Source organism: Suricata suricatta, chromosome 10 (genome assembly GCF_006229205.1).
Source record: "Suricata suricatta isolate VVHF042 chromosome 10, meerkat_22Aug2017_6uvM2_HiC, whole genome shotgun sequence".
NCBI lineage: Eukaryota > Metazoa > Chordata > Mammalia > Carnivora > Herpestidae > Suricata > Suricata suricatta.
The window spans coordinates 105,813,993-105,834,125 of record NC_043709.1 but is presented as its reverse complement, the minus strand read 5'-3'; the positions used below and the strand labels follow the sequence as shown (position 1 = coordinate 105,834,125).

The window sequence follows — 20,133 nt, the reverse complement described above, 5'->3', positions numbered from 1 at the left end:
GGTGGGCGCGGGGGTGCCGCCGGGGCCTCGCAGCCGCCCCTGCGCCCCGGGCCCTGCAGCTCGCGCTCGCCCTACGCTAGGGTCCTTACAGCCTTCCGCGTGGTTCGAGAAATGGGGGGGCTCTCTCGGTCTCTCTCACCTCCTTCCTTCCTCCCCTCGGAACTGGGATCGGATCTCTCCTCTTTTCTCTCTCCCCTCACCCTCCATTTAGCCCCTGCTCCCTGCGTACTCTCTGCTCCTGTTAGGCCACCTTCTGCTCCTTCGCCGCCGAGGCCAGCGTCTCCACCCTGCCGCGACCACATCTCCAACGTTATCTGTTCTGTTTCTCCCGCCGCCTTCCTGCCTCTCTTCTCTCTTCGCCTTTCCCCTCCGCCCGCTCAGCTCCTCTGCTCCTTCCTTGCTATGCAGCCTTCTCTGCCTGCTCCTTCCTGCGTGCCTCCACCCCCCCTCTTCCCTAGAAACTTAGCCTTCAACTCTGACGCTGCTCACAGGTCTGGTTGGTGCCATCGTCGCGTGTTTTTGATTTAAGGCCCTGTTCATATCAGTTCTCTGAAATTTTAATTTTTCTGAAGCTTCATCATTCTCGGAATGCCAGTGTGCACAGACTCCCCATTGATTTTACCAGCCACATTTCTAGTGGATGTTTGGATATTTACAGTTCCCTTAGTTTCATAGAGAATTCGGGTTTGCTTCTGCTCAGATGTTACAGAAAATTTTCACGGATGTGTTTCATTTTGTTAATGATACAGGAAGCTTGCAACTAACCCTAAAACAACAACAACAACAAATTGTATTATATTACTTTGATTAGTAGAGAAAATGAGTAAAATTAGTAGAGAAAATGAATATGTGATTCTCAATTTATGGAAACACATGCACAAAAACTTTTTTTCCTTTTTGAGCGTTAACTTAAAAAAAAAGTCTTACCTTAATGCAAAGGTACGTACTTTGTATTCACATGTGCTCATTGTAACTGTGATTCTTAGGCCAAAGGAACTGGATTGGCAATGCATAGAAACTGGGGAACAGCTTGTTTTGGAAAAAAAAAAAAGTGTTAATTTTACATTTTTACCTGAGTCACACCGACCATTTTTTTTAACACCTCTGGATTAGTGGAATAAATGCTGTAGATTTGGTTCTGTTGGAACCAAACCAAAAAATTAAAATTAAGCCATCAGAAATTTCTTAGACTTAAAATGAAAACCATCAGATTACCCTGTTGTTGTTTTTAAATGTATTCAGCTAACCCTCAAAGTCCTTTTTTTTTTTTTTTTTTTTTTTACCTTTTTATACCTGTCTCTGTTGTTCTGGATTTGGTTCCACTGTTTTCCCCCCTGATAATATTTATTTGCCTCTTGGATTGTCCTGGAGATTTTCTTAGACCTTCTGCCAACCAGCCTTCTCAAATGAAGCCTGTTCACTGTCGCAGCTCCTGGTTACCAGATTTAGAAAAACAATTTGAGGAAATTCAAATATATGTTATACTTACCTTTCTATAAAAATTTATCATGATGGAAAGAAGCCCTTTTGGCATTTCTTACCTCTTTTTGAAGTGTCTTCGGCAAGTTGCTTTTAGGGTGTTAAGTGTCACAGTCTTGCGTAATCCATGAACGTTTACATTTTTCTTTGAAAAGGTACAAGAAGGAAATGATACACAGTTTTATAAGACTACCAAAACAAGTGGTATACTTCATGTTAAAAAACAAACAACTATGCACGTAAGCCTTTCTGTATAAGATAAAGCCATCTGTGCTTCTTTTTCGTTTGCTCTTATGCTCAGAATATTGGGAAACTCAGCAGTGTTCAATATAAGCATCAGTTAATGCTTCTATGTTTGGAATCTAGCAATAGAAACAAACCACTGGAATATTAAAATAAACGCACAGAACAAATTTGTACCAAATTGTATACATTTTATTTCACTAGCAATTATATATACAAAAATAAAAATATATACATACATATTTCTATACACACATATAAGTTCTCAGCCCTGAGAACTATTGTTTTTATAACATATTTTGTAATTCCTTGCTTTGTTATTCCAGAATCAAAATCCTAGATAGTAATTTTACATCCGTGCATAATGTTAAATATTGACCACTCTCTAACTGTACACTAAAGGAAAATTAAAAGGTAAAAAACTGTAATAAAATGTCAGCATGTAAATGCTCAGGTGCCACTGCACTAGAATATGTAGTGACGTAGTCAGATGCTCCAGCCTTCCATAGAATTACATTCTGTGAATGTGCCAAATACAGACTGATATAAACCCATCACTGAAACTTAAATTGTGTGACCAGCGTGGCCATCAACAGCGTGATTTTCCAAAATGCTGGTGAACTTCCATATAAAATAAGTAAATTCCATCTAAAACAAAGTATGTTCAACCTTCCTTTGATTTATATGATAGTTGCAATCCTGAAAGATTAGTGTATATTAAAACTGCGGGAAAAAAATACATTGTGAGTGTTTGTAAAGTGCCGATAGCTTCTGAGCACAGGTGTTACCTGAAGTTTTTCACGTCAGGTACTAGAGGCCTGGAGACTGTGGCATACTTCTCCCTTCAGGGGACTGTCATGCATATTGCGGGACATCAGAGGTTCTCAGTCCTCATTGCTAAATGCCAATGATGTCCCCTTCCTGTCATTTCAGTGATGAAGTGTCTTTTATAATAGTTCTGTTTTATGAGCACTGCCTCATTGAGAGCCACTGATCTGGATGTTCTGTTACTGGATTTCAAGATATAATACAGTACAAAACCCCAAATCTCCAAATTTCTGTAGAGCCGTGGTTTTTACTAAAAGCCCTCCTGAGGTTTAGTAATAATTATGAGGGAAGGCTAATTATAGTTTATGTTTAACTTTATTACCATTCTAGTATTCTGAAAGAAGGTTTTCATGATCACGTTTATGAGAAAACAAACAAGTATGGACGAGCTGGAAAAAAAGCCTTGAATGGTCACAATTAATGTCAGAACTTGCTTTCTAATTTGGCTCTTATCTCATGTTACACATAATGTTATATTTTTAAAGAAAGTCAGGGAGCACCTCAGTGGATCAGTTGGTTGAGCATCTGACTTTGGCTCAGGTCATGATCTCACGGTTCGTGGGTTCAAGCCCTGCGTCAGGCTCTGTGCAACAGTTCAGAACCTGGAGCCTGCTTTGGATTCTATGTCTCCCTCTCTCTCTCTGCCTCTCTCTTGCTCATGCTGTGTCTCTCAAAAAAATAAAACATTAAAAAAAATTTTTTTTAAAGAATAACAGAGTTCAGTTTATTTTTTTAAATTTTTTAAATGTTTTTTATTTACTTTTGAGAGAGAGAGAGAGACAGCGTGATCAGGGGAGGGTCAGAGAGAGAGGGAGACACAGAATCTGAAGCCCGCTCCAGGCTCTGAGCTAGCTGTCAGCACAGAGCCTGACGCAGGACTCGAACCCATGAACTGTGAGATCATGACCTGAGCCAAATCCCGACTGAGCCACCCAAGCGCCCCCAGAGTTCAGTTTAATAGCATTGTTCTAAACCCTGAGCAGCCCAGCTCAGAAGAGCGTTGTTCACTCAGCCTCCAGCCCCAGGAGACCTGGAACCAAAGGCCTCGAGGCCAACGTCCTCCGGGTCTTCCTTCCACTCTTGGAGTTTTTTCTTTTTCTGTTTTCTTGTTTCCAGTTACTTGAACTTTCTATCTTAGGCTCAGGGAAATGAGTAAGTTATTCACCTCAGGGCAGACAGACATGGGAAAATCCAAGTACAGACCAGTTTTACATAGAGCTGGTTCAGTGAAAATGAACTATTTTATTGCATTAAAGTGTAATTCGATGATTAAAAATTCACCCTCTAAGATTAAGAAGCAGAACGTGGGTTGGATGGTTTGGAAGTGAAAATGTTCCAGGGACAAGGTGGCTGCAGTCCTCTGTGTCTAACTGTTTCTACTCCGCAGCGGGTGTGCTAAGCTCGGGTCTGAGCATTGACGGATCCCATGGGCGAGGCGCTGACCAAATCAGCACAGTGGACCGCTGCCGGACATGGGACCAGAACCTTGGAAATTACTCCTCTAAATGAAGTGATATTGAAAGAAATTATGATGTTTGTGGAGAGCTTTATCTACAAATATCCCCAGGAGGCAAAATATGTTTTTGTAGAACCACTCGAATGGAAAACAAACTTGGATCCCTCAGCATTTGAATCAGGTTATATTGTCAGGTAAGCCACTAAATTGCTTCTGGAATTTAATATCTTCATAGTACATATTTCTGTCAATTGGTTGTAGGCTCGGGGTCAATAACTTAACATCTATGAATCTCAGAAATATGCTGTCCCAGGGATTACAAACAGGAAGCACTCAGGTGAAATCTGAGAATATTTTGTTTGGCTAACACACCATGCATCTAAATTAAAAAAAATATTTAGTTATTTATTTTTAGAGATGGAATGTGTGCACTTGTGCACAAGCAGAGGAGGGGCAGAGAGCGAGAATCCCAATTAGGCTTTGCACTGTCAGCACAGAGCCCGATGTGGGGCTTGATCTGAACTGTGAGATCATGACATGAGCCAAAATCAAGAGTAGAACACTTAACTGACTGAGCCACCCAGTCATCCCCATCTAACTTTTAAATTTGAACTTGAATTCCTTTTTTTAAATTTTTTTAAATGTTTATTTGTGAGAGAGAGAGTCAGAGCATGAGTGGGAGAAGGGCAGAGGAAGAGGGAGACATAGAATCCAAAGCAGGCTCCAGGCTCCAAGCTGTTAGCACAGAGCCCGATGTGGGGCTCAGACTCACAAGCTGTGAGATGATGACCTGAGCTGAAGTCGGACGCTTAACCGCCTGAGCCACCCACGTGCCAACATTTGCTGTTGTTTTATGTCTGGGCTTTCCATCCATTCATATGACCTTACAGGTACCAGTAGGCATTGGTTTTGTGACCTCTAACGTAAATCAAATCTCTTCTGGTATTTAAATATATTAATCTCTGGAGTAGCAGAGGGAGAGTGGTAAAAATTTTCAATATATGGGAGAGACTTTTTGATAATTAGTATTGTCTTCAAACGAGAACCTTCCAAATCTGAGATAATTAAAAATTCCTACCTCCACCTCAAACAGGGGGCTGTCAACTTAGCTCTTGTGAACATAGGTAAAATATATATGTACTTATATAAATGTGATTCTATTGTAATTTTATATGATTAATTTATATATGTATTCATATGTAAATATTTTTGTTGTGGTGGTCAGCTTCATTGTATTTTCTACTTCAGGCATTCTGATCTTTCTTACTGCCAGCATGTTCCTCTTTCGTTTTGCACATGAACTTTTAAAGTCTGACTTTATCAAAAACAGGTCACTAACCAGCCAAAGCTTCTTATAGATGCTTTTTCAATTTTCCCCATTAGTATTACTGTGAGCATAAACTCAGAATTTCATTTTTAGACCTGAATAACCATTCCTGAACTGCATCTCAGGAGCATGTTCTGCTGTCCTGCTTTACCTTCTCTGAATTTTCTGAAGTAATTTTTTAATTGTCTTTGATTTCTAAAATTTTTTTTAACATTTATTCATTTTGAGGGACAGGGAGAGACAGAGTGTGAATGGGGGATGGGCAGAGAGAAGGAGACAGAATCCAAAGCAGGCTTCAGGCTCCGAGCTGTCAGCTCTGAGCCCAATGTGGGCCTTGAACTCATGAACCACGAAATCATCACTGAGCCAAAGTCAGCTGCTTAGCCAACTGAGCCACCCAGGTGCCCCAATTGTATTTGATTTCTACAATTGATTTCTACAAATCAAATACAATGGGTCATTTCCTCTCAAAGTGCTTGTCATTATTGATTGCTCCCACTTAAGTTCCATGTCGTGTCACACATTGTTCTTTCTAACCTCGAAGATGACTCATCTGTAAAACCACACAGTTCAAAAGCATGAACTACTTAGTACAAAGATGGATTTATTTATTTATTTACATACTTATTTATTTACTTTTTTATTTTTAATGTTTATTTTTGAAGGAGACAGAGTGTGAGCAAGGGAGGGGAAGAGAGAGAGGGAGATTCCCTTCCTCTGAGCTGTCAGCACAGAGCCCAACGTGGGGCTCAAATCCACAAACCATGAGGTCATGACCTGAGCTGAAGTTAGATGGACGTTAACCAGCTGAGCCACCCAGGTGCGGCTATACAAATATCTAAAGCAGATGTCAGAAAAGTATCAAGAGCACCATTGTACCTTGCCTCTGTACTTATTCTGCGTTTCAAGTACAAACATGGCCACATCTGTGACCTACTTAGGTGGGCACCTAAGCACACACACCTCAATCGTATCATTATTTCTGTCTTTACCCTCATCCAATTTCTTTTGGCTCTATTTCCATTCTTACACCTCTCCATCCAGTCTGTATGTATAGTGTTCCCTCTTAGGCAGGATGTCTCGACATTTTGGTACCAAGTGTGTCTTGAACCAACTATCCCTTGTCTCTCTCCTGTCAGACTTACTAGGTTGCTTTTCCTTGGGCCAATTTCTTTTAACCATTGGCCTTGTTTCTGACCTGTATTACGATATCTTTGATGTTGGAAGGGAGAAGAAGCGTCTGATAGTAGCTCTTGTATTCGTGGGAAACCATGCCTTTGTGGCTTGATGAGAACCAGGTAGGTACTGAGTATCCTGAAGAAGGTGAAGAATACAGCTGAGAGTTTGGTACTAATGGAAAAGTCCAAATGCTTATACATCCAGGTCTTGACCGCACCCCTTTTCCTACCCCTCAAACCAAAGAACTGTCAGCAACCCTTAGGCACTTGGCCACTAGCCACTCGCAACGACAAGTCATAGAGACCAGAGATGCCTTCAGCGGCTGGAGGATTGCATTGTTAAAACAGTCCCAGCTACCTCATTCTTTGCCTGTTGGTTCACACATACTCTTCTTGCTTAACTGCTGGCCCTCAGGACACTTTTTATTCACTTACTTAAGGGGAGGAAGCTGATCTCCTTCCAGGTAGGATTTAGGTCTGTAAGTCTATGTAGCTATAAATCCCTAAGCCAAAGACTTGGAGCGTGGAGTCTCTGGATGGCTTTCTACCAAACAGGAATATTCTTGAGTATTTTAGAATATTTAGGCAGACTCCTTTTCCTGGAAATATACATCTTCTCAGCCTCTTGTTCCAAAATATCAGTTTTATCTGCATGGAAAGTCTGTTGACATAAGTGAGCTTCCCCCTTTCATTGATCTCTGCAGATATTTGGGGGAATATATTTATACTTGTGGCTTCATTTCTTATGTGAAGAAATTGTCCATCTCCAAACTCACTCTTTGTAGCAGTCAATAAAAAGTTTGATCAGCCTTCTTCTGAAATATACTGACAGGCATCTGACGCTGAAACTGATCCACTAGTCACACACTGCAAAGGTTTTACATTTCATCAACCACCTTCTTTTGTGCGGATCATTACTGAGTAGATGGGCACAGCACTTTCCACATGTTAGATGACTCATTCTTTTCCTTTAGAATAATTTCCGATGTATGGCTCTTCATCCTGTAATAACATTTGTCATCATCTTTCCGTGTTCAGTGTTTTGGGGGAAAGAGTTCCACTTTCATTTTAATGGAAATCAGAAGTCTCCTTTATTACCATTTCTAATTGCTTTGTTCTTATCAGACAGGATGAGATGAATAATCTAAGATACCTCAGCATAAAGCCCAAGTTCGCAGGAAGCTAAGGACAAATGACACACTCCCATGATCAATACCATCTGTTGGTGGTACACACAGCTGAGGTGCTTTGACTCATTAGGGTATAGCTTTGGAAACTTCTAGATTGGATAAGCATCCAGCACCACTTAGTGAAAATGTTATTACCTCTTCTTTTCTCTGCTTCTTTGGTAGAACTCTGATTTTTGAATTGTGTCCACGTTAAGTATCATGGTATTTCAGTTATGGATGTCTCTGCTGTCTCCAGGATGTGTCTGAGTTGGGATACATCTCTTCTGGTTCGAGTTGTGTGTGGGTGAGAAGTCGGGTCCCTAGCACTGGCCCTCTTCCCCTGTCCTGGGCACTTCCCTCACAATCCATACCTTCCTCGTTCCCACTTTTCTCTTTTATAAATCTCCACCGGCATCTTTTTTTAATTGCTTATTTACCAGTGCTCCTTGGTAAGGGCGTTGTTTAATCCTTTTGCCTTTTTTGGTTCTAGTTCTCTTTTCAGTGTCACGAAGGCTCAATTACATGATCTCCCGGCTTAAAATATTGTTTTATGAGATAATAATTATTTTACTTTGGTAAAATTTCTAAGTCATGGTAATAAGATCGATGGCCATACTTTTATTACTGAGCTCTTTGTTTCTCTTACCTGAGAATTACTAACTAGTTCCTCAAGTATAGTCTTACTTCCCTTGCTACTATTTAGACTCATTTATTGAGTAATTACTGTGTCCGGGACACTAGGCACTAGGGATGAAATAAATGAGATATTTTCCTGCTCTCTCACTTTATAGTATAAGCTATTGTATTTCTAGCTCCCTTCTACAATTTTAGTTTGAGTCTTTTAATCAGGTTAATGGATTTCATTTATAGCATATTTGTCTTTTTTTAAAAATATTTTTAAAATTTATTTTTGAGAGAGAGGGAGAGCACAAGTGGAGGAGAAGCAGAGCAAGAGAGGGACAGAGGATCTGAAGCGGGCTCTGTGGTGACAGCAGAGAGTCCAAAGCGGGGCTCAAACTCATTAATGGTGAGATCATGACCTGAGCCAAAGTTGGATGTTTAACCAACTGAGCCATCCAGGTGTCCCTACAGCACATTCTTCTTTTGTTTTTGTTTTTTTTTTTTAGGTTTATTTATCTTGAAAGATGGGAGAAGGGAGGGACAGAGAGAAAAGGAGAGAGAAAGAGGCGGGGAAGCAAGAATCCTAAGCAACATGGGTCTCAATCCCATGAACCCCGAAATCATGACTTGAGCAGAAATCAAAAGTCAGAAACTTAACCATCTGAGCCCCCCAAGTGCCCCTATGGCACATTTTTCTTGACATCATGAGGTGGGTGCAATATTTTTCTTTCCAAGAGCTCTTTCTTCAGGTGTTAGAAACTGTGAACCCAGAAACAAATCTGCTCTTTTATATCCTCCCTATAGCTAGAGTTTTAGCTCCTACTACTCTGTTGAGTTACAGATTTCAGCTGGTGGGAGCAATGAGAAATGCATCCTGGGCCCCTGACTTCCAGTTTCTCACAGTTTCACCTTCTTGAGTTCGGTGGCTTGATATTGTTGGAATTCAGTTGGCTTACAGCTTAGTCTTGTCATCATCCTCTTAGCCTGAGTGGCCAGCCCCATACAAACCTTTAAGAAATCTCTCCAATCCAATCCTAAAGCTTTATTTTAGAGAAAACGCACATTTTGTAAACAACACATATCACTGAGTAATATGAAATCTTTTATTCATTTATTCCTCTTCTATTTATCGTGCACCTTCTGTGTGCAGTTACTTTGTAAGTTCCTGCACGTAGAGCAGTGGACAGGATTGATGGAAGTTTCTGTATTAGCCTCCTATTGCTGCTGTAACAAATTATCACACACTTAATGACTTAACACAACACAGATTTAATTTCTTAAAGTTCTGGAGGTGAAAAGTCTAAAATAATTCTGTACGGTTAAAATCAAGGTGTCAGCAGGCCACTGTTCCTTCTAAGGGCTGAAGGAAAATTTATTCTTGCCTTTTCCAGCTTCTGGAGTCCACATATTTTGCTCCTTGGCTCCTGGCTCTGTGTTACTCTGACCTCTGTTCCCATATCACATCGGCTTCTCTGATGTGACCTTCCTGCATATTCCAGAATAGTCTTCCCATCTCAAGATCTTTAACTTTACCCATCTGCAAGTCCCTTTTGCCATGTGAGATAACACATTTATGGGTTTGGGGGATTAGAACATAGACATCTGTGGGGGACCACTGTTCTCCCCATAGTTTCTCTCCTCTTCCTTCTTTCCTAATGAAATAGTGCTATAGTAGCAGATAGTCTGAGTGTCCCAGGTCTACTTTTTCTGATGAACTGACAACATTTCACATCTGTTTATCTGCATTCCAATTTAAAATATGTTAGATCGGGTCTTAAGAATGAGAGCAGCTTTGCCAGGGATATCAGCATGTAATAAAAACCTAGGCAGTTTAGTTAATGTTGTAAGTGGTGGAAATCTACAGAAATATCACTGCCACAAAAACATCTTAATATTTTTTAAATGCCGACCTAAAAAATAATTAAAATGGACAGGAACACAAATCTAGGAGACCCAGTAATTTCTGATCAGGAAAAGTCCATTTAGAAAAACTGCTTATTCTCCAAAAGTAAATCAAATTAGGGGGTTTGGAGTGGGAAAGCAATCCACAGAGAGGATCTAGTTTGTCTTCTTTTTTTTATAGCTTTTTGTTCAGAAACACAAAGTAGCCAAGAAAACATCCAACCACTAAATACTGTGGTGTAAATTTTATAAATAATATAACATTAGAAATCCCTAAAATGTGACTGATCCTGTAGAACCAGTGATTTTTTTTTTAAAGATGTCTGACACACTGTTAGAAAAACAAAATCAAAAACTATGATTGAGTTTATGGAAGTGTTCAAGAAATTGCTTGCAATTTTCTTCCTGGATCTACTGTGTTGCTTACCATGGTTGCTAATAAGGCTGAGAATTTAAGAGGCTGAGTGTGTACAAAGTAGGAAAGGAGATGAATTTCAACATGCAGCATTTATATCCAGTGTTGTATAACGAGACATAGGAATAATTCATCAAAATATCTTCCATTTAACATCACTAAGTAGCCAGGTAATCTTAAGTTTTCGATTTTTTTTCTGTTTTCTAGTGAAACAACAGTGAAATCAGAGGAAGTGGATGAAAGTGGACAGCCTTTGCTATTTCTCTCTGTACCTCACATTAAAATCAGAAACTTTGGGCAGCTGTCACGCTTGTTGCTTATTGCCAAAGACACAAAGCTGAAGGAGGCACAGGCGTGTATTGAAGGTGATGTTTATCCTCCAGTCTTTGACTAGAACTTTCAGAAACATAATCTCAGTGGTGGAGGTGGGGCGGGGGGGATCATTTGTTACAGTCTCCTGGACAACACTCTGTAACCTAAACGGTAAAAAAGCCCTGTGTTCAACTTCATAAAAAAGTCATTATGTTTTCTTGGCTGAATATTAATGCTCATATCAGATTTCTACTTTAAAATGAAAGGCCTTAATATTTTATTTACCACTAGTAAGGTTCTTCTAATTTTAGCATGTGGTTTAAAGAGAGGCTTCCTAGCTTCTGGAAAGACCAGACGCCCCTAGCCTTTCATGTCCACACAGGAGAGAAGGCAGGTAAGCAGGACCGGCACCGGAACCCACACTCTACTCTCCATACCGCTGTGATGGATGATGATCTGTTTCCCAAAAATTGGATGTAGGCTCTTCTTTTAGCAGAGATGGCCCATGATAATCTCACTTTCCATTCATTGATCTCGGCCCTATTCCATTATGGGCTGCATGGCTTTGTGTGAATAAAATCATTTGATAGGAAATATTTTTCCTCTCCATTATGGATATAATCTTTATTTTTGTCTAATTATCTAACATGCTAAAAGAATGTGATCAATTGCCTGCTGTTATTGTACTCTAGATTTTTCTCATGAGTAGAAATACCTAACGGTAGATGAAGATGCCATATACATGTTTTGCTTCTTTGGAATCGTGTGACTAGAAGGTCCCAAGCATAAGGTGCCTGGGTTCCGCCTCTCGTCATTTTTTGCTGTCTATTGCCATGAGGTGGAAAGATTATTTAAAAAAAATTTTTTTTAATATATGGACTTTGGGACAGCAGCCTGTTTTTATCTCCTGCCTACTCTTCTTTATTAGGCTATCTGCACATCAAACTACTCTGCTAAGGAGGAATGAAATCTTAAGGGTAAAGCTGAATTTAGGAAGTCATTAATAGCATTAAATTCAACTCAATACATGAACTTAATACACAGACTGGCTCCTATTAATATACAGCTTGGCTAAATATGAATCCTTTGGTGCATTTTGTCCTTTCTGTGAGAGTTCTAGCTACAACCCTTAGTTTTGGGTCCAAATTCCATGGTGCACGGCAATTTGGGGGTCAGGTTTGTATCTTTCCTCAGAATCAATCTAGTACCTTTTTTTCATGAGTTTTTATGAAATGACCACCATACGGGTGATAAGTTGAGATTCTCAGTAGTAATAATGGATGATTCTTAGATCTCTTTCCACTCCCCCTCTCCTCACGTGGTCTTTTCTAAGAGACCCTAAGCCTTTTCCTGCCATTTTCTGGTGCCATAGTCCACTTCTTGTTGCAGAGTTCATGTCATCCCTGTGCTCTCTTCATTTCATTCAGGTTGAGCTTTCGGAACTAGTCCCATAGGCTTTTTCCTCTCTCTGTCCAAACGCATCCTTATTTCCTCTTACTTGAATTCCTCTTTTCCAGATAAGGCTTTGCCACTTTCTTCCATGTTTGCAACTACATGGTTCTTTGGTGTTTTACCAAATTCTGTTCTCAGCCTATGTCAGCCTTCATCATGAGTTGGTGTTTAAGGGTTTTCACTGTAACTTTGGTATGTGCATGAGTTCTGGCCAGGGTTTTTCCAGCTCTCGCATCAAAAAACATTGGAAATATAAGCAGTTTGAACAGGTGCAGAAGACTGGCAGTGGATCTGTATACTGAGAAAAACACGCCGATTGGGAAAGAAAGCATTCGTGAACGCTAAGCACTGGTGTACACACACACCGTTCTAGTGATGATTCTTCTAAGGAGACCAGTATTTCCCTATCTTCAACTCAGTTCTGAGTGTATTCATTGAGTGCCCATGTTGGACAATGCCCCACAGTCAACTAAAAAAAAAAAAAAGAAAAGAAAAGAAGATTTTGGTCTTTGTCTTATTAGAGAGGTGATGTAGCTAGATGGTATTACAGTTCAAGGCAGGACATCCCAGGGAGTACAAGAAAGTTCCTAATATAGTAGAATCTGAGAAGTAGAGATTAATTCAAATTGAGTCCATCAGAGAAAGCTTAAAGAAACACATTTGGGTGGGCTTCAAAGGATTTGTTAGTCTTTATATTTCTTGTAACAGAAGACAAAAGAATCATTTTTATTTATTGACTTTTTTGGTCAGCTAACAGAGATCCCGTAGCGAAAATCCTGGGTTTGGATTATAATACAGTGAAAGAAGACACATCCACGGTAAACATTCTTGATAAAATTACCAAAGATGAAGATTCTGAAAGTGAGATGAAGATGAAGATAGCCATGTTGCTCAGGCAACTAGATGTGCACCTCCTGAATCATTGTCTAAAACATATTTCATTGTGAGTCTTTTTTTTTAAAGAAACCTCTCAAAAGTATTTACAAAAAGTGCTTTTAAGGTTTTTTTTAAACACACAAAAATATAGAATTTATTGCTGTTGATTTCACATTAAATTTTATTCTAATAAGATTTTAGTTAATCACATGGATATTTCTAATTCTAAAAATTAAAAGTTTGCAGTTAGCATTGCTAAAGTATTCTGTGGGGTTTCACCTAATTCTGAGGACATGAAGTGACCTTATTATCCTCAGTCTTTTCAGACTGTTAGGTAAATTATTGAATGAAATGCAAATATCATGTATAGTTTGTAAGGCTAAAACTTGTTTGTTTTTCTGGGTTTTTTCTTTGGTATTATAGTGTTACCACTAAAAAATGAAGTGAATATTTAAATGAGTATATTTAATGCTGCATTAAACATGAGTCACTGATTTTTTTTGATGTTTTGACAGTGTTATAAGATTATAACATGGCTAAACATGCATTGTTTTTGTTGTTGTGTGATTTAACCACAATTTTAATTATTAAAAAAAATATCCCTACTGCTAAAATGGAATGTTTTCATGTGCTTTCCATAGGTTCTCTTCTAAAGTGTCAAAATGAATTTTTTACCATTTTTTTCAGACAAATAAGTTTAAATCCCACAAGTGTTAAGAACGATATAGAATTGCTGAAAAATTTCTCAGGAAAAGGAGAGCAAACTGTCTTGGAATCTATCGACTATACCTCAGGTTTATATTATTCTCAGTTTCATTTTGTGTTAAACATAATTATTTCCAAATGCTTCAATAGTGACCTTAGGATTGAATATTTGAAAAAATGAAAACTTAAAACTTTAATCATATTTGTTTTTTTAAAGCCAATGTATTTTATTTTTAGGAGCTCCTTTTAATTGATTGAAATTGATTAATTGGTTTCAGATTATGAATTTTCAAATGGATGTCGAGCCCCACCTTGGAGACAGATCCATGGAGAAATTTGTTACGTGCTGGTAAAACCACACGATGTTGAAACTCTGTGCATTACTTGTAGTGCAGAAGGAGTGTTTTTAAATGGGGTAAGTAATTTTTTAAGAACTCTGTTGGCGTTGGTGCTTAGCTGAGTCTCTCTAAATGCAGGCATGGGTCCAGGATTGAATCCTGATGACCACAGAAAATGCGATACTGCTCTGTGGGATCGAAGCGATCCCCTTGCTCTGAGTTTGCCAGGCAAATCCAAAATTGTCTCAGAATTAGCCCCAGTCTTCCCCATTGCAGATCATTAAGTCAGTCTCCTAAGAAATGACTCCCAAAGGGGCCCATGCCACCTTTTAAAATGAAAACCTCCTTAACAGCCAGTTCACTAATTAATTATACAAATATTAGGGGAAAGAAAAGGTAGAAAAGGAGCAGTGAGGTAACACAAAAGCAATAACTATAGCTCTTACCCTAGGAGTTGAGAGAACAATGGGGAGGGCACTGAAACATGGTTGCTTGGAGGAAGTGCCCCATGAAGCTGGAACCTAGATGTCTGGTGACGGGGCAACTGCTGGGCTGGGCTGTTGCCTCCGGATCTCAGAAGATGGACCTTGCAGAGCTGGGATTTAGGTCTGTGAAGAGTGGACCTTGCTTACATTGGTGATGGTCCATTAGGAGTTCAGAAGGAGGACCGCACAGAAGTAGGACCCACGTCTCTGAGGAATGGTCACCTCCAGGCAGGGCTGGCCTCCTCGGAGTTCAGGTGGTCTCCCTGAGACCAGCATCCAGACCCCTGAGGAGTACAGCTTCCAGTTAGGGCTGGTACCTCCAGAGTTCAGGGGAGGACATTTGCAGAAGGCAGAGCTGAGACTCGGACCTTTGAAGATGGAGCCCGGGGTGGTTGATAATGGGATTCCTGAGAGGGCATAATGGGCCTGGTTCCGGGAGTGCAGGAGAAAACCCTGGGAACTGGACCTAAGTGTTCCTGCTGGGAGCGACTGCTGCTGCCAAGGGTGAAGGGCCATTGCTGGGGTGACTCTAACAGGGACAGTGGATGAGGAGGAGGAAGTATGTCCCTTCCTCCCTCCTCCAGCTTGTCAGTGTTCCTTTCACTTCCTGCTGACTGATGCTGACCTAAGCTGGCAAAGGAGTAACACAGTGTTCCAGATCCCCAGCCCCGAGTATCACTAAGCAGAGAGAATGCCTTCAGAAGCCTCTAGATTAAAAAATGTTTAATCTTATACCTTTTACTGAGCTCAACTTTCTCCTTTGCAACACCCTGCCCTTGTTGTCTGCAATGTAATTTGGGACCTCACAGGCAAAGTCTGCAGGGAGAACCCAAATCCGTAATGGGGACCCAAAAGTCACAGGGGACTGTTTGGAGATTTGCTCCCTCTTGGTTTGGATTGTGCCACATTCTTGATTACCAGCAGGCATCTGTCCTGACATGCCTTGTGGTGCTTTTCTTCCCAGCAGGATGCTTAGTTGATGTCTGCACAGAGGAGGGAGACAGCCTAACTATGATTGTGCTTTTGGTTTGTCTTGATACTTTATCTGAAACTTCAGATTAGATAATAAGAAATAACAAAAGGAATGATTTTCTTTGACGTTCTAGAGTGGAGCCAGGAGACTTTGTTTCTAGCAAAGGCTATTGACCTACATATAACTTCATTTGATATGGAAATCTAAGTATTCCTATCAATTTAAGAAAATGAAAGGAATACGAAACTACTCAGTAATTACAGCAAAACGCATAGCACACTAAAGTTATATGTGTATGCGTGATGTGTCATACATACGTGTATATACATATGGAGTTATCTATATATAACACACTACAGTTTTTATGTATACATTTGATTAAGGGAGAACCAAGTGTTTCCTATTAGGGTAGGCAAAGGGGGGAAATGAGGAAAGGAAAGAGACAGAAAGAAAGGTACAGAGACAAAGAGTGGAGGAACAGATGGTTATATAGAGATTATAATTCTAGAAAATGTAAGTCTATAGCAACTGTGTCACAAGAACAAGAACAAGGTGTGACAAATAGAAACAAGCATTTCTGTGCTGACATTCTAATGTGGGGGCCTGTTATGACTTCATCAGAGGCTCTTGAAGTCATAATGCTTTTTTACATTAGATGGGTACAGAGGGAAAGCTTTCCATTCTTTGCTGACTAGCAGAATGCCCTACATGCATACAGGAGGTACTTAGTAAAAGCATGCTGAATGAATGAATGAATGAATGAACGGGTAACTTTAAGAGGGAAAGATTTTGCCTATATTTCTTATGTATAAAGCCTACATGGATCCTTTAGAGAGGAAAATGATATGTGGGCTTGGGTTGTGATGTATTGTTCAGGCTCTGTTGCTATTACATTAATAACAGCACCAAAATCTTTCTCCCAAAGGGCAAAACAGATGATGAGGGAGAAATTGATTATGAGAGAAAAGGTGAACTTTATAAAGATCTTGTCACATTTTTAAAAGAAAAATCAGCAAAATTTTCAGAAAATATGTCTAAACAGGTAAGTTGATAGACTCTTAAAATTTCATAGCATAGTGTTACTTAACTTTCTACTGAGAGTAATTCTGCCCAAGTTTGGACTCTTCTTCTATTTTTAGTATTTTTCACAATATAATATAAAATAAGAAATAAGTTAATATAGTACTTTTAGAAACTTTCTGATTCTCTTCAGGTAATAGGTGTAAAATATTTCAGATTGCTTTCTAAATAACACTCTTCATCTTCCCTTTTGAATTAATAACACTAAGAACAAAGGAATCAGTTCCTAAGAACAAAAACATCAGCCTAGATGTTTTGATTATTTTTATCCTTTCTCAACATCCCACGATCACTACCTAATTGGATTGCCTTAATAAGTGTGTTACCTGCATATGCATAAGAACTGTGCTTTTGTGTCTTTCATGGCTTTTGAAATAGTGTTGCACAAAGAAATCAGTTAATAGAGTATTTCATAAAATAAAATCTTGATTGAAGCTGAGGTGCGTAAGAAATAGTATGCAAGAAATACTGATGAAATACACTTAGGCCCCCAGGAGTATTCTAAGACAAGGTCATTCCACAGATCCCACGAGAGATAATTTATCAGTTCCATTATTTCCCTTCTGACCCTGCCATTTCCGGAGCACTCTGTTTTCTTACTGTACTGCTGCTACTGCTGTCCCCAAACTTCTCTTTGTTATCCTGCAAGTTCTTGGGATTATCTGGTGTTTGAGCACCTGTTTCCTGGACTCGTTTTCCTTTGTTGTTGTTGACATAAAATAGCTATACAAAACATAAAATTTGCCATTTTAACCACTTGCGTGGTATTGCTGAGGGCCATTAATTACATTCATAACATGCAACCATTACTACTGTCTATTTCCAAATTTTTTTCATCATCTCAGGCTAAAACTCTGTTCTCATTATGCAGTAACTCCCCCTTTCACCTCCCCTAGCCCCTAGTAACCTCTCTATTTTCTGTCTCTAGACATTTGCCTTTTCTAGATATTTCAGATAAGTGTAATCATACAATATTTGTCTTTTGGTATTTGGCTTATTTCACTTAGCATGATGTGTTTCAAGGTTCATCCATGTTGTAGCTTGTGTCAGAACTTCATTCCTTTCCATTACTGAATAATACTCCATTTGTATATATACCACATTTTGTTTATTCATTCATCTATTGATGGACGCTTGGTTTGTTTCCACTTTTTTGACTATTGTGAAAATGCTATAAATATTGGTGTGTAAGTATCTGAGTCCCTATTTCAGTTTTGGAGAGTATCTAGGAGTGAAATTTCTGAGGAACTGCCAAACTATTTCTACCTAGACTGAACCATTTTATATTTTTATCTGCAGTGCACAAGGATTCTGGTTTCTCCATATTCTCACCAATACTTGTTATTTTCTGTGTATGGGTTTATATGTGTGTTTATTGCAGACAAGCTAATAACTATGAAGTATGGTATCCTATTGTGGTTTTGATTTGCATTTCCCTAATGATTAGTGATGTTGAGCACATTTTCATGTGATTACTGGCCATTTATATATCTTTTTTAAGAAATGTTTATCCAGGCCCTTTGTCCCTTAAAAAAATGGGTTGTTTTTGTTGTTGTTGAATTGTAGGAATTCTTTATGTATTATGGATATTAATTGCTTATCAGATAGAATATTGGCAAATATTTTCCCCATTCTTTGGGTTGTCCTTTCACTCATCTTGATAGTATCCTTTATTTATACACAAACATTTTTAATTTCGATAAAGTCCAGCAAATACATTTTTGTTGCCTCTGTTTTTGGTATCATACTTAGGAAACCATTGCCAAATTCAAGGTCATGAAGATTTGCTTCTCTTTTAGGGGCAAATGGTCTTGGCATCATTTTGAAGATCAGTTTACCATAGATGTAGGGGTTTATTTTTGGTCTCTCAATTCTATTCTATCTTGTCTATCCTTGCACAAGTCCTATACTATTTTGATTACTATATCTTTGTAGTAGTTTTGAAATTGAAAAGTATATGAGTCCTCAAACTTTGTTCTTGCTTTTCAAGACTGTTTTAGCTATTTGGGCTCCTTTGACTTTCTATATGAATTTTAGGTTTGGTTTTACCATTTTTGCTAAAAATAGCATTGGGATTTCGGTAAGGATTGTATTGAATTTATAGATTGCTCTGTATAGCATTGTCGTCTTAACAATATTAATTCTTCCAATCAGTGGACATGGGTATCATTCCATTTGTTTTTGTCTCCTTTAATTTTTTTTCAGCAGTGTTTTATATTTTTCAGGGTCAAGTCTTTGCCTCCTTTGTTAAATTTATTTCTAAGCATTTTGTTCTTTTCTGATGCTATTATAAATGGAATTATTTCCTTTCTGATTGTTCACTGCTAATGTAGAGAAATTGAACTGGGGTGTTTTTTTGTTTTCTTTTTGTTTTTGTTTTTTAAAGAGAATGTGCAGGTGCGTGCACAGGAGTGGAGAGGGGCAGAGGGAGAGGAGAGAAAGAGAATCTTAGGCTGGGCATGGAGCCCAATGCAGGGTCAGTCTCTCAACTGTGGGATCATAACCTGAGCCAAAATCAAGAGTTGGAAGTTTCACTGACTGAGCCACCCAGATATCCCAATAGAACTGATTTTTGAGTGTTGAAATCAGATCTAACTTTTGAATGTGAATTTCAAAATCAATTCCTACAACTTTACTGAATTCATTTATTAACTCAATTTTTTTTAATCTTTTGGTCTTTCTATGTTTATTATCATGTCATCTGCAGAGAGTTTTACTTGTTCCTATTCAACTTGGATGTTTTTAAATTTCTTTTTCTTGCCTAATTACTACAGCTAGACCTTTTAGGACTGTGTTGAATAGAAATAGTGGAAGCTAGCTCCTTGCCTTATTCCTGATATTAGGGGAAAGGCTTTTAGGCTTTAGCCATTGAATGTGATGTTAGCTGTGGGCTTTTCATAGATGGCCTTTATTATGTTGAAGAAATTCCCTTCCATTTAGTTTTCCTTTTGTTGGTGTGCCCCATCATTTTGGTGGAGCTTCCTAAGCAAATAGGCATATTAGAGGGAAAAAATTGGGGTTAGTGTGTGAAAATATCTTTATTTTTCTCTATCAACTATTGTTTTTATAATGATAGTTCAAAAATAATTTTAACTTGACGAATGGATCAAGAAGATGTGGTATATATTCACGATGGAGTACTACATGGCAATGAGAGGGAATGACATATGGCCATTTGTAGGAAAGTGGATGGACCTTGAGGGTGTCATGCTGAGTGAAGTAAGCCAGGCAGAGAAGGACAGAAACCATATGTTTGCACTCATAGGTCTAGCAGGAAAACAAGAGAGACCTAAT

General features: G+C 38.9%; 1 protein-coding gene across 1 annotated transcript in view; it reads left to right on the top strand.

Moving 5' to 3' along the window:
• The first annotated feature begins 3,976 nt into the window (after nt 1-3,976).
• Nucleotides 3,977-20,133, top strand: part of ARMC4 (armadillo repeat containing 4) — a 202,643-nt gene continuing 186,486 nt past the window's right edge. The window contains exons 1-6 of the mRNA XM_029953192.1: nt 3,977-4,200; nt 10,826-10,983; nt 13,133-13,325; nt 13,946-14,052; nt 14,242-14,378; nt 16,685-16,801. Of these exons, the coding sequence (XP_029809052.1) occupies nt 3,977-4,200; nt 10,826-10,983; nt 13,133-13,325; nt 13,946-14,052; nt 14,242-14,378; nt 16,685-16,801 (936 nt within the window). The remainder of the gene's footprint in view (nt 4,201-10,825; nt 10,984-13,132; nt 13,326-13,945; nt 14,053-14,241; nt 14,379-16,684; nt 16,802-20,133) is intronic.